Raw genomic sequence first — 12,876 nt, forward strand, 5'->3', positions numbered from 1 at the left:
CTTGAGCAAATTGTTCGTTATTCTATTTTTTTTACTCATGGGAGCTAGTTTTATTTTGATTTTTTTTTTTGTATTCTGAAGAAACAATAGCGTTTGGTAGAATCAACAGTGCCATGTTGAAAGAAATTTCTTTAATGTGCCACTCAGAATGGCACATTGGAATATTTGAAGTTCCTCATCGTAACTTCCTCTGGTTTGTTGTTTATTTTTTCTAGGAAGGAGCAAATATCAATAAATCTCTTACAACTCTGGGCAAAGTCATTTCAGCCTTGGCAGAAGTGGTAAGTTTCTTGGTACTATGTTCTAAAGGAATAGTTTGTCTAATCTGCTACCATACATAATAGTAATATTGTAGTGTTATTTAATTATTCTACAAATTGTAGGTGTTTGTTTTCTAGGTGACATAGGACCTAACAATCTCTTACAGCTTTTTAGATTATGTACTTTCTAAGTACCACCCAGATATCAATCTAATAATAAGATTTAGGAAAAATATTTAGAAGAGGATTTTGAAATGTGAAAGAAACTAGACAAGGCAAAATCTGGGACAGGACTTCTTTGACTAGCTTAAAATTGATTTTCCTGTAACATCTTGCATGGAGAAACATAGAGCTAGTGGTGGAATGGACCTCATGAGGCCATCTGGTTCAACTGGCAAATTTTCATATGCAGAAACTGAGTGCCATAGAGTGACTAATCCAGAGTTACATGGGTAGTAAGCAGGAGAAATGTGTCTAGAACCCTGTTCCTTTGACTTGAGCTAATGCTCTTTCCTCTGCACCACAGTAGAGTCAGCATGTTTGCTATCTGATGTCTTCTCTGATTGTCAGTTGAAGTTTTTGGAACTGGTTGGCCTAAAGGTTCTTTGGGATTACTGGCAATTCTGAAGGCCACGTAGAAAGTGGAAAGTTTTAAAAATCCTTTTGTTCTCCTTTCCCCATCCAGTGCCAGTGGACCCACAGTAATTTTCTTATATGTGTATGCTGCATTTAAAATGAAAAACTAAGAAAGTATTAGACTCCGTATGCCTTGATCTCTTTGACTATTGCTTTCCATTCTCAGAGAATTTTGCTCATTTGTCTGCAGAAAGACAATATTCACTGTAAATTCTCTCCAGGTTTTACAGTTAAATTGTTTATTATTATAGTCAGAAGCTTACTCTGTTCTTTTTCTCTTCTTTGAATGCTTTCACCTTTAGGATAACTGCACCAGCAAGGTACGGTGGGGCTTGGCAGGGATGAACAGAGAGCTGTTAAATCAACTGCTGGGATTCCAGATGGTCAGCAAGGGTGTAGGAAGGCATGAGTTAGGGCTATAACCTTCACAGATATTTGGGTTAGTTGTTTTCTTGTGTTTATCCTGAGGATCACCATTAGGAATGGCCAAAAAAAATGAGACTAAACACTAATATCTCCAGTACCATACGGTGATTAATATTCATTGGCCTGGAGCTAGAGTGAGAAATTAAAATTCATGATAGCAGAGAAATATGCAAGTAAGTTTTTGCTTTCTAATGAGTTGTACTTTTGATTCAGGAGAGCTAGGTAACATTTAAATGAGTTTTGCGCTTTTAATAATAATACCTTTGGGCAGAGTCAACCACAAATAATTTTGATGATATTTTAACTTGTAACTGTAGATGACAGATCTTCAACCACACTTTTTTCACAAACACTGTAGATTTTCTTACAAAAGAAGCACCTTTTAATAGTTTTTTGTTGATTACAAATGGATTCAAGATATGGACAATTTATATTGAAATGCACCTTTTCATCTTAAATTACGTAGGCTTATTTGTATTCTCTCTATTTCTAAAAACTAACTTCATAAAAGCTATAGCCGTCTTTGTGCAGAGACTTGAAAAACTTCACCAAAACAGAAAAACTTGTTTGCTGCTGTTTTGTACTCTTGTGTGAACATTTTTTCCAATTTCTAACTCTGTATTCAATAGGAGTGGTTCACATTGATATAATTTAATCAACAAACATTCATTAATAACCTGCTATAAATCAGGTATTGTGTTAGAAACTGGGACTACAAACACAGAGTGAAACATTCCTTGCTTTCCAGGGACATCTGTCCTCTAGAGAGGATGCAACATGTCCACAGATAAGTAAATAAATAACAGAGATAAAATGCATATATGTTGATTTCAGGACAAGGTGCTAACAATTTGATGGGTTTAGGAAGGAACATTACAGACTTTACAGTAGGAAGAACATTATAGATGTGGAGGAGAATAGTGCAAAAACAGGGGGCTAAGATAGAATGTCATATAGGCAAGATATCAAGCAGGCCTATTTGGCTGAAATTGTGTGTGTATAAAGCAAAGTGATGTGGCTTAAACCTGAGGAGGATAGAATCAAATTGTTAAGTGCCTTAAATGCCAAGTGGAGGAATTTTTGTATTTTATTCTAAAGACAGTAATGACCCACTAAAACTTCTTGAACAGCCAGTTGACCTGGTCAGACCTGTGCTTTAGGAATATCAGTTAGGCGGCTGTGTTGGGGTTGATAGTTGGTAGAGGAGGAGAGACTCAATGCTGTTTGTAGTGGTTAGGTGACTGGTTGTATCACCCAGGCAACTATGGCACTGAGGGCAACTATGAATATGCCAGTGTAATTCTGAATCGCAAAGTATAATAGACTCTCCATTTGGTAGGTAGAAGAAAAATATTTATTCATATACCAGAAAGCCTGATCCCAATATCAGAAAGCCAAATCCATCACAGTAACCAAGAAGATAATATGCATTAGCAGGGGACAAAACCATTCCCAAGCCTTCCCCTTCTGCTGGGGCCTTCCCACAAACAAACACTCAAAAGACTAGCTGTGCCTGCCTGCCTGTGTCCTCTCTTCTCCGCCCCCAAACTCTCTCACCAAATTCCTCCAGTACTACTCCACCCTTCCTCTTCCACCCATTCAACAAGCTCCTCCCACCACGTGACTTAGGCTTCCATGTTATTTAAGCAGCTCACATGGTCCTATTAATGGGTGGGAAAGATCTTCCCATTTATATTACCATTACACTGAGGAGGACATGAAGTAAGCTGGTTGTGGTGTGAAGAGAGAGAAAGAGACAGAGTGGAGAACTGGGGTGGTGACAACATCAAAGGCTTGGCAACGATTTAGATATCAGAGGGTAGGTGAGTGAGTGAGGAGTAGAAAGGATCCAGAACAACAGAATTCTGAAGAACCCTGTGCATAAGGGACAGGGCAAAGGTGATGACCCTGTAGAGTCAACCATGAAGGTCAGAGTGGTAGGACAAGAACCACCATGGAGCAGGATCATAAAGTAGCAGAGCAAAGGAGTGGGTTGGTGCAGAGAAGCCAAGCAGTGTGAGGACTGGGGCAAAAAGACCTGGGCATTTAAGCAATACAAAGACCCATCAACTGGTGGAGATGGAAGCCAAGTTACAAGGGGTTGAGAAAGGAATGATAGTTGAAAAAATGATAGCAGTGAGGTAAACAGCTTTTTCTTGGAGTTTGGCTGTGGAAGGAGAGATAGGAAATAATAGCCTGAATAATAATAATAGCTTGAAAGAATGGTAGACTCAATTTAAGGTTTTTTTTAAGGTAAGGAAAATCTTGGACATGTTTAAAGGCATCAGGGGAGGAACCAGTGAATGGGAGAGAATGGAAATAAAGGGGACAAGAGGGGACAATTGAAGGAGACAGGCTGCCAGAGAAAGGGAGCAGGGGAAAGATCATATTCCTATTGAGGGAAAATACTCAATTTCAGATTATTTACGTTTAAGTGAATATTATTAAATTATTAGATTATTTAGTCTACTTCAGGTTTTCTCACAGTTTCTGTGTGAATTGGACTGTAGAGTTGTCTCGTTGTTGGGAAGATGGTTCTCTTCCCTTTAGGAAGGAATTTTTTAAAGCTTCATTTGCTGATTAACAAATACTGATTGAGAACCTCCTCTTTGCAAGGCACTGCACTGTGCCTGCTTTGTGAATACAGCTTTTCAGAGCTCATTGTCTATCCTGTTCAATGCTAATTTTCCATTTAGTATGTTCTAGTGACTAGTTCTGTGGTAGAGTCTAATTAGTCATGGGAAAAAGATAAGCATTTAGCTTGCTGAGAATTTCCAAATTGGTTGCCTTTTTTTATAAATCCTTTACTTTTCAGTGACTTTGTAAGTATGATTCTTTTTTTTAATAGAGTAAAAAGAAGAAAAAAACGGATTTTATTCCATACAGAGATTCTGTTCTGACTTGGCTCCTTCGAGAGAATCTAGGTAAGGCTATTGTGAGCATTGCTTTAGGATTATTCATTACCATGCAATGATTAGTTACTTCTCTTTGTAATTTGATGGGCAAGCAATAATTTTGAGATCCTGACTTGGATGCTTTACAATAATTTTCACCTTCACCTTTATTACATTTGTTGGATTTGTACCTAATTATTCCTTTCCCTCCATTCTTCATTTATTTATTTAGGTGTAGTCATTTTTAAAAATTTTGAGGTCCAAATTCTCTCCTTTTTGTTGGGTACCTCCTTTACCCATTGAGAAGACAAATGCTCGTGATACATGTGATGTTCTGCACGATGCGTTTCTATATTAGCCATAATATGGAAAAAAATCAGGGAAAACAAGAAAGTGAAAAACAATATGCTTCCATAAACACTCAGCACATTCCTTTTAATCATCATAACTGCACTTACCTGTGGAGCAAACTAGGACAGTGACATTTGGAATAAAACTCTTTCCCTTCCTCACATGGTGTGATTTCAGGTAATTGATGCTTCATCTTTCTAGGTGGGAACTCCCGCACGGCAATGGTTGCTGCTCTTAGCCCAGCAGATATCAACTATGATGAAACTCTGAGCACTTTAAGGTATACTAGTCTGAGTGAGTTAAGCAAGATAAGGTAGCTCTTTCATCAATCACTTTGAAACACTAGGAATTTTTATCCTGTTGGTCTCTTACATATGACATGGCACACCTCTCATGTAGGAAAATTCTATAGAACCTCCTTACTCCCTGATATGAGTATTATAATAGAGTTTTACTGTATCTGATTTTCTTCTTCAGGGTGAATGACTTTGTTCTCATCCATAATCAGAGTAAAGATTTTTATATTGATTATTTAAATTTGTTAGATATTGGTAAATGATTATCTTGAGATATTCATTTCTTTATTAAAAAAAAAGTATCCCTGTTTATTATTTGCTGTTTGTTATAAACACCCAAGTAGTGGAGGAAAGTGCAGATAAGAATATGTAGAGATTAGAAGAAAAAAATTCTGCCAGAATGAGCAGAGCATTATCTTTCCATTTATGAAGTTTCTCAGCTTTAATTAATTTGGGCCTTTCTTGTCCTAATTGTACTAGTAAAATATTAGATAGAATATGTAAAGCATTTTATTTTGAAATGATAGCATTATGCACTTGGAAATTTGCAGGTTTGTTGACCTGATCAAATAAATAAAATGAGTTTTCATTTTCAATACAGATATGCAGATCGTGCAAAACAAATTAAATGCAATGCTGTCATCAATGAGGATCCCAATGCCAAGCTTGTTCGTGAACTGAAGGAGGAGGTCACAAGATTGAAAGACCTCCTGCGTGCTCAAGGGCTAGGAGATATCATTGATAGTAAGTCAGTTGAGAATTGTCTTGTAGACTTCAGTCCCTGCCTTTGCAAGGCTGGTATCGATTAAAGAAAATGGTTTGGTGGTGGGAAAGGTTTTTACTGGGAAAGTGATTTGGGTGAAATAATCTGAGACAGAAGATTGGTGGATCTCAACATTGTTTGAGTCCAGAGAACTCACAATGCAGTGCTTATTAGCTGTCACTTAATCCTGTTTTGGGTCACCAATGAATATTTGGTTGGATAAACTCATTTTGTCTGCAGAAAAAAAATTCAAATATTTTAAACTTTAAGAAATTTTACTCCCTGCAAACTCACTTTAATACAGTACCAGGATTAACCTTACACTCATTATTAAAGGTCCTGTTAAGCAAGTTAATGAGTTCTTCAGATTTGGAGCATGTTGCTTACCTTTATGGTAAATTCTTATTTGTTTAGGCATAAAGTTATTCAAAGATTATTTTGTTTACTAATGAATTAAAATTATCATTTAAATCCAGTTTGGTTCTATAGATCCTCTTCATGTTTAGTTGCTTTTATTGGTTAGATTTACCTCTTAGGTGTATGAAGTTTGTGTGATTGGTTTTATAAGTAGTGTGAATTTTTTCATCCTAACCATATACCACTCTGTTTTTCTATCCGTGTCACCACTGAACATAAACTTTATACCTCTCATATCTTCCCTCCTGCTTACCTTCAGTTGATCCATTGGTCGATGATTACTCTGGAAGTGAAGTCAAATGTGTGTATCATGCGTGTTGGTTCTTTCTAGTGCCCTGACTTGCTAGTGTCCCTCTGCTGGGTCAGCTTTAAAATTAGCTTTGCATGCCAGCAACCCTAACAAGGAAATCCCAGACAGAGCATTTAATGTAATAATAGAAATTATTCTCCTTTTTTTTTTTTAAAAAAAGTAGCATATCAAAATAAGGTTCAGTTAAGTTTAATGTGTGGTTTTTACAAAGTTGAAAGATTTAACAGCCTATCATCACTGGGTTTATTTTTTATGTTATTAAATTTTGATATATAGTTATAAAATCCCAGATAATGTGAGATTATTTTTATTTTATCTCAGGGCTAATGTGAAAACCCTGTTAAGCTTGCTAACCTGAAGGTTAAAAGGACTAAATTCAGCTCCTCCAGTTTGCAAGCTATTCATGCTATAAAGCATTATTAAGCCCTTTATGTCCCCAGTGGCTGTTTGGCCACTTCACCCTGTGGTCCCAGCATGATGTAGTGAGAAAACTGGGAGTCAAAAGTCTTCACTTTACATGCCATTGTGGCTCCTTCCTCTGTATGGAACTTGGAGCAAGTTTTAATCTCTCTGGTCCTCTATAAAATGAGAAGGTTGGACATGATGATCAGTCAGTTCCCTGTAAATCTATGATCCCATGATCATCCTACTCCGTGTTTAGAGTAGCTTTCCATTTTCTTTATTTGGAGAAAGAAAATCACCCAAAACAAAGTTGGGGCAAGTCTGTTGTAAAGTCTAGGAAATAAGTTTAAAATTTGAAGAGGGAACATTTTAAGACAGCATCATCCTTTACTCTTCTCTCTGTATTCAGTAGGCTTCATTCATTCCTACTCATTCTGAATGTTGTCTTAGCATAGAGCATTACTTTGATTTTGTTTATTTGAAGAAACTGAAGCAGACTAAAGGGTCAGTAATACTTGGTCACTTGTATTAAGGCCCCAGTGTTGAGTTGATTGCCGTGACGTGGTTAAATGCTGACTTTCAAATAATACTCTCATTAGAAAATGAGTATTTTGCTTTTGGGTAGAACCTCTCTGTCTGAGATTTCCTAGCTGAATGAAACTGGTGTGGTCACGACTTGATCTGGTCCACGCTTTTGTGCTTAAGGTGCTTTTTGTCTAACTCTTTCTTTAGCGGCAGTAGCATTTCTGGAAAGCAGTGCATGACTCAGTTTTGATTATATAATAACATGATTGTAAGCCCTAGTCAATTGCAACTATATCATTTTGGTCCACTCCTGTAATTTGATTTGGGGCGTACGTACATCCATTGGACTTTGCAAATCAAGTTCCTTATGTTCTTTTCCACCTGCCTGACCACTCAGTTGTTCTTTTTCTCCCACTACTGCCCTTTTCAATTGCCTATTGGTTTGTTTTTGTTTCCTGTATATGTAGATGGCGGTTTTCAAACTGACTTGAAGCAGCCTTTTTTTTCTTGGGCCTCAGAGATGAGTTTAGAGTAAATAGACTTCCAGGGGTGGGTGAGCAGAAATAAAAGCCCAAGTTATTTTATTGTCTACAATTAGCTCCTTTGAGGAAAAGTATTCAGTCACCTTATTTAATTCTAGGCATAGCATATATTTTATCAGAGTGAATGCTGACCTAATTCTTACTTTTATATGAGTCCGTATGAACTCACATCTGTGGGCTTTCTCTCCCTTTTTTATGTCTGAAACTTGGCTGTTCCATGAAGGAAGAGCAAATAGCAGATTAGTGGACTCTAGTTTTATTTGTATGTATATTATTAAAGATAAAACAAATTTTATTGTAGAATTTAATAAATGAAAATATTTTATATTTTTAAGTCCTGCATTTCATACTAGGTGATCTGTTGATGAAGCACTTAACAAGTAGAGATTCATCCAGTTATTCAGGAAATATGTGCGATTTGTTATTCTCATTAAATTATAACGTCCCAAGCTATGTAAAAAATCTGTACTCTTGGGGCAGAGCCAAGATGGTGCAGTAAAAACAGGGACTTGCTTGAGCTCTCCTCCAAACTCCTCCAAAAATCTGTATAAAAAAACCAACTATACTCTTGTTCTGTAACTTTGTGTGCCAGACTTTATTCTAGAAAACACATAAATATAATAACAATGATGACACGCAGATAATGTAAATGATAGGAGATCATTAACTCCAATGAATCAAGCATCACTACCGCAGTCCAGCACTGCAGGAATCATGTCTGCTCCTACTCTGATGGCAAAGAGCTCATGTAAGCTAAGAAATAATTGTCCTTTTTCATTTCTATGCACTTACGAAATTGGAGACTAAACTGTAATTTTAAAATTGCTAATTGCTCTTCACTGCTGTAGATATTAACCTGAATACTGAGTATCTAAACCTTATTAGAGTTTATAAAACTCTCATTTTTGGAAGTGCTTCTCCTTTTTGTATAAAACCACATCGAGGAGATTCCACTGGTAAAGGGTGTGACATGACAATGCTTTATTTCTTTCTAAAGCTGTAGATTTTTCACGGTTTTATTTCTTGAACCTTTTAAAAATTCATATTTTTTTTCCATTCAGGAGAATTTGTGATATATATATATATATATATTACTATAGAGCAAACAGATTGAACTCATTTTCCTTCAAGCACTGACTAGATATCCGAAAGAACTTCTAAACTTGAATTAAATTTTCCCCTTATAGTTCTATAGGATCCGTGAATCCTATCTGTCTGGGCAGGAAACTGTCTATTGAAAGAGTGTTTCAAAAAATGTTAATGAGGTTTTAGTCTGAGATTTTTGTTATATTTGAAAATTAAAACATGTCTAGGCTTTTTTGAATTTCATAAAATACTATGGGCCAATATCTTTATCCCAATATTGGCCATATCACTTAATGAGCTTTACTAGGAAATGTTAGCTTACTTGGAAGACTAAGATCTTAAACCCAATTATAGTTCTTACTCCAGAATATTGGTATTTAAGACAGACCTGTTTCAGAACTGCCATCTAAAGTCATTAAACTTGTGTTTGTGTTGGCGCTTGAATGCTCTCCTTTCTTACACTGGTGTTCCTTCCTTTTTTTCCTTTTCTTCTGCTCCTTTTCTTCTATCTCCTTTTCCTATTTCTCTGCCTTCCCTTCTTTCTATCTGTCTCTCAGATCTGAAAGATTTTCAGAACAATAAGCATAGGTACTTGCTAGCCTCTGAGAATCAACGCCCTGGCAATTTTTCCACAGCATCCATGGGGTCCCTTACAACGTCTCCATCTTCCTGCTCACTAAATAGTCAGGTGGGCTTAACATCTGTGACCAGTATTCAGGAGAGGATCATGTCTACTCCTGGAGGAGAAGAGGCCATTGAGCGACTTAAGGTAGGTTGCAATTTAAACTGAATAGGATGCCCTGAGAGACAGCATGACCTAGGGAAGAGGTTGGGCTTGGAATTAGAAAAACCAGTGTTCAAAGCCTGACACTGACAGGGCTGGCTTTGTGACCCCGGACTTGCTATCTCATTGTACCCATCAACTCCCTATACCTGTAAGTTCTAAGTAAGTTGCTAGAGTGTATCGTAGGAGGGAGTTTCTGACCCTGAAGTTATCCAAAAGCTGTCTTACCACTTAGGGTCACAGATTCAAACTATGGAGGTCAGTTAGTTCAAGTTTTCATTTCATATGTGTGGCAGTGGAGGCCCAGAGAGGATACGTGACTAGCCCAGACTCATCCTGACAGTGAGTGAGGTCATGCCCTTTCTGATGAAATACTATGGGGCTCACAAGGAAACTCTGGAGTTTAGAAGATTTGGTTTGGGAGATGCAATTGCAGGTTCTTTGGAGAACCACATGTAGGGAAAGTTAGCAATAAGCACATGTATGACTAAGGATTTGTGAATTTGTGTACCTCAGCTTTTTGTTAGTCGTGTCGTCAGACTTGTTCCAATAAATATAAGATAATATCCTTTGGAAAATTCTAATATTTTCATAGCTGTCCTTCGTGCCTAAATAGTTACTACTATATTATTGGCATTCAGGAGCCAGAACCATGTCTTCTGATACTGAATACCATGTCAGGAAATTAACTAATGAGAGGAAGGTCTGTCTCTTGCATTTTGCCCTATTTTTCATCCTGTGCTGATTTTAGCCCTTTCCTCTTTAATACTCAGTAATACAAAAAGCAAGAGAGCAACAAATCCTGCTCACAAATTCTTCTCCCTTACCCTTGGAGGTAAACATGGAAACACAAAATGAGGCCCCAGTGCCCACACTGAACTGCATGTTTGTCCATCTACCCATCCCTCCCTCCACTGAGCTGCCAAACAGACCCAGTGCCACTGTAGGGAAAAGGGCTTTGTGTCAGTTTCTTCTTTCCCCTTCACATTCCTGGGAAGAAAGTTTGAGCCGGGCCTTACTGACTGTTCAGGAGATCAAAGGCAATTCAGCTGCTTTGCTGCACTTCTCATCCTCATTCCATTGAAAAATATTGTTGCCATGTATTTGCACAGAGCAGTCTTTGAAATCCTGTGATTTCACCTCCTTAATCAATTCTGTGAAGCAAAAAGTTTAATGCCAGGGGGACAGAGAAATAGGCAGGTAGCACTCGAAGGGAGTTGGTAGTTTACTTTGTGTTGAAAGTTAATACAGTTCTTTTCCTCTTGCAATCAGTATTTAGAATCACTGCTTCTCATTAAGGTACAGTTGGGAAAAGCTGCATTTCTGATTGCTTAATGATTCCAGGTGCTGAGCTTCTTCAAAACTAAAAGCAAATTAAGCCTGAGAATTGAGCATGTCAGATACTTTGAACACTTAGGTGTGACCATGATCTGGGGGGAGAAAAAGATAATGTCTCAAAAATGGGGTAGTTGCTTTTTAAAATTTATGTTTAACAAACAAACAAAAAAAGCCTTGCTTCTTAGCATATTTATTCTTCTCTATAATAATTCTATCCTTGTTCCCTCTTATTTTCCCTCTCCTGTCCCGTTTTTATTTTGCACGTTGCTCAACCTGCATTGAGCAGCAGCTTCTGAGAAAAGAAAATTAACTGTTTTGTTTCGTTAAAACACAGCAAAGAGAAATGAGAGAAAGGCACTCATAAAGCTGGGTTAATTGAAACAATTTTCTGCTATTAAAAACAGTTACAAAAATAGATTCTTGTGAATTTGTTAGAGGAGCAAGCATTTTCCCCTACTAAAATTCATTTATCATGATGTGCTCCATCATAAAGTTACTGGAAGAAGTTGTATTTCTAGCAAGAAAGGGAAATTTGGGAGTTGTTTTCAAGACACCAAACCTTCTGATCTGATTTTCAGTAGTAAACTTGATCAAATTAAACCTCAAAATTCTTGACAATGGTACTTAAGATCCCAGAGGAGGTGCGTTCAGATCCCACCTCTGACAATGGTTATATGGTGCTATGCCAATCACTTCTGTGTCCTGAACAACCTCAGTTTCTTTACCTGTAAAATGAAAGGGTTGGACTATCTGATCTTCTAATACTGCTTTGGCTTTAATGTTCTATGATTTATAATTGAAAACTGTCTCTCCTTGGGAAAAAATACTACATTTTGAAGGTGAGATGTTGATGATAAAGCTTTAATGTCCATCCGAAGGTGCTGCTTCCTTTGACCTGTACCTTAGAATACTATCACATGAAACTAGATGAAAGGAATTTATCTGTAAAGCACAGAAATCAGAGCCCACACACCAAACTACTTTAGAAGTAGCTCTTTAAATGCCTTGAAGAAAGTTCCCAGTCAATTTTAAAGAAACATTCAGTTCTCTTGGAAAGGGAAGAAAGAGGGAGGCCAAATCAGATTGTTATGTACCGTCCACCACATCAAATCTTTGGAGACTAGAAATTTATTTCTTATAATAGAATTTGAAGACAAATGCCAGGGAATTAAATTAATGACAATAACTTGGCTATTCTGGGGTATTTTACAGTAAGTACAGTTCATTTTCTTTACTAGAGAAGTAAATCTTCATTTTCTTCTCAGAGTAGTAATCTGAATAACTTTAATTATTGAGTTATTACTTTTTTTTTCAGTTCGCCTTTAGGTAAAAAGTAATGACAGTTTTCCATTTTCTCCAGTTGTATTCACCAGAGATAAGGGATTTTGATGTATCTTTAATGTACCACTTCAGTCTCCTGAAACTTAAGTTTCTTAGTATTGCTACTATTTTGTGATTGTAACAGTTCCCTTGGGGAAGACCTCTCTTCTCTTCTCTCGCATTTTAATGGTACGGTTAGGTAATATTTGGTTTGCCCTGTGCAGTGTTTTTCAAATGAAAAGTCTGAGAATGATTAAAGATTAAGAGTCAAGAAACTATTTCAAAGAGATAACATTTCTGAGAAAAATGAGAGTAATGGAAAACTGCAGTAGGGGAAGTTAGTAAGTGTCCTTCCCCCTTCCCCCCATCCTTGTTTTCCCTTTACTATTTGTCTTCGAATTAAAAAAAAAATCTTAACCTTCAATTGAGTACAGTCATGTGCTATATAATACTATTTTAGAAGGCCTTCTAAGCACAACTAATATTTAACCCATTGAGCATCCTTTTCTCATCCTTACTTCAAGTA

The 12,876-nt window shown here is 36.9% G+C and overlaps 1 protein-coding gene across 5 annotated transcripts in view; it reads left to right on the top strand.

Annotated features, from left to right (window-relative positions):
• KIF1B (kinesin family member 1B) overlaps positions 1 to 12,876 on the top strand; it is a 174,933-nt gene that overhangs the window by 67,584 nt on the left and 94,473 nt on the right. For 2 of the 5 annotated variants that reach the window (XM_072608820.1, XM_072608816.1), the window contains exons 9-14: positions 216 to 281; positions 4,171 to 4,246; positions 4,769 to 4,847; positions 5,465 to 5,607; positions 6,303 to 6,344; positions 9,466 to 9,677. In XM_072608820.1, coding sequence (XP_072464921.1) covers positions 216 to 281; positions 4,171 to 4,246; positions 4,769 to 4,847; positions 5,465 to 5,607; positions 6,303 to 6,344; positions 9,466 to 9,677 — 618 coding nt within the window. The remainder of the gene's footprint in view (positions 1 to 215; positions 282 to 4,170; positions 4,247 to 4,768; positions 4,848 to 5,464; positions 5,608 to 6,302; positions 6,345 to 9,465; positions 9,678 to 12,876) is intronic. The other 3 variants (XM_072608818.1, XM_072608819.1, XM_072608817.1) reach the window with 2 other exon arrangements.

Source organism: Notamacropus eugenii, chromosome 5 (genome assembly GCF_028372415.1).
Source record: "Notamacropus eugenii isolate mMacEug1 chromosome 5, mMacEug1.pri_v2, whole genome shotgun sequence".
In the NCBI taxonomy this organism is placed as follows: Eukaryota; Metazoa; Chordata; class Mammalia; order Diprotodontia; family Macropodidae; genus Notamacropus; species Notamacropus eugenii.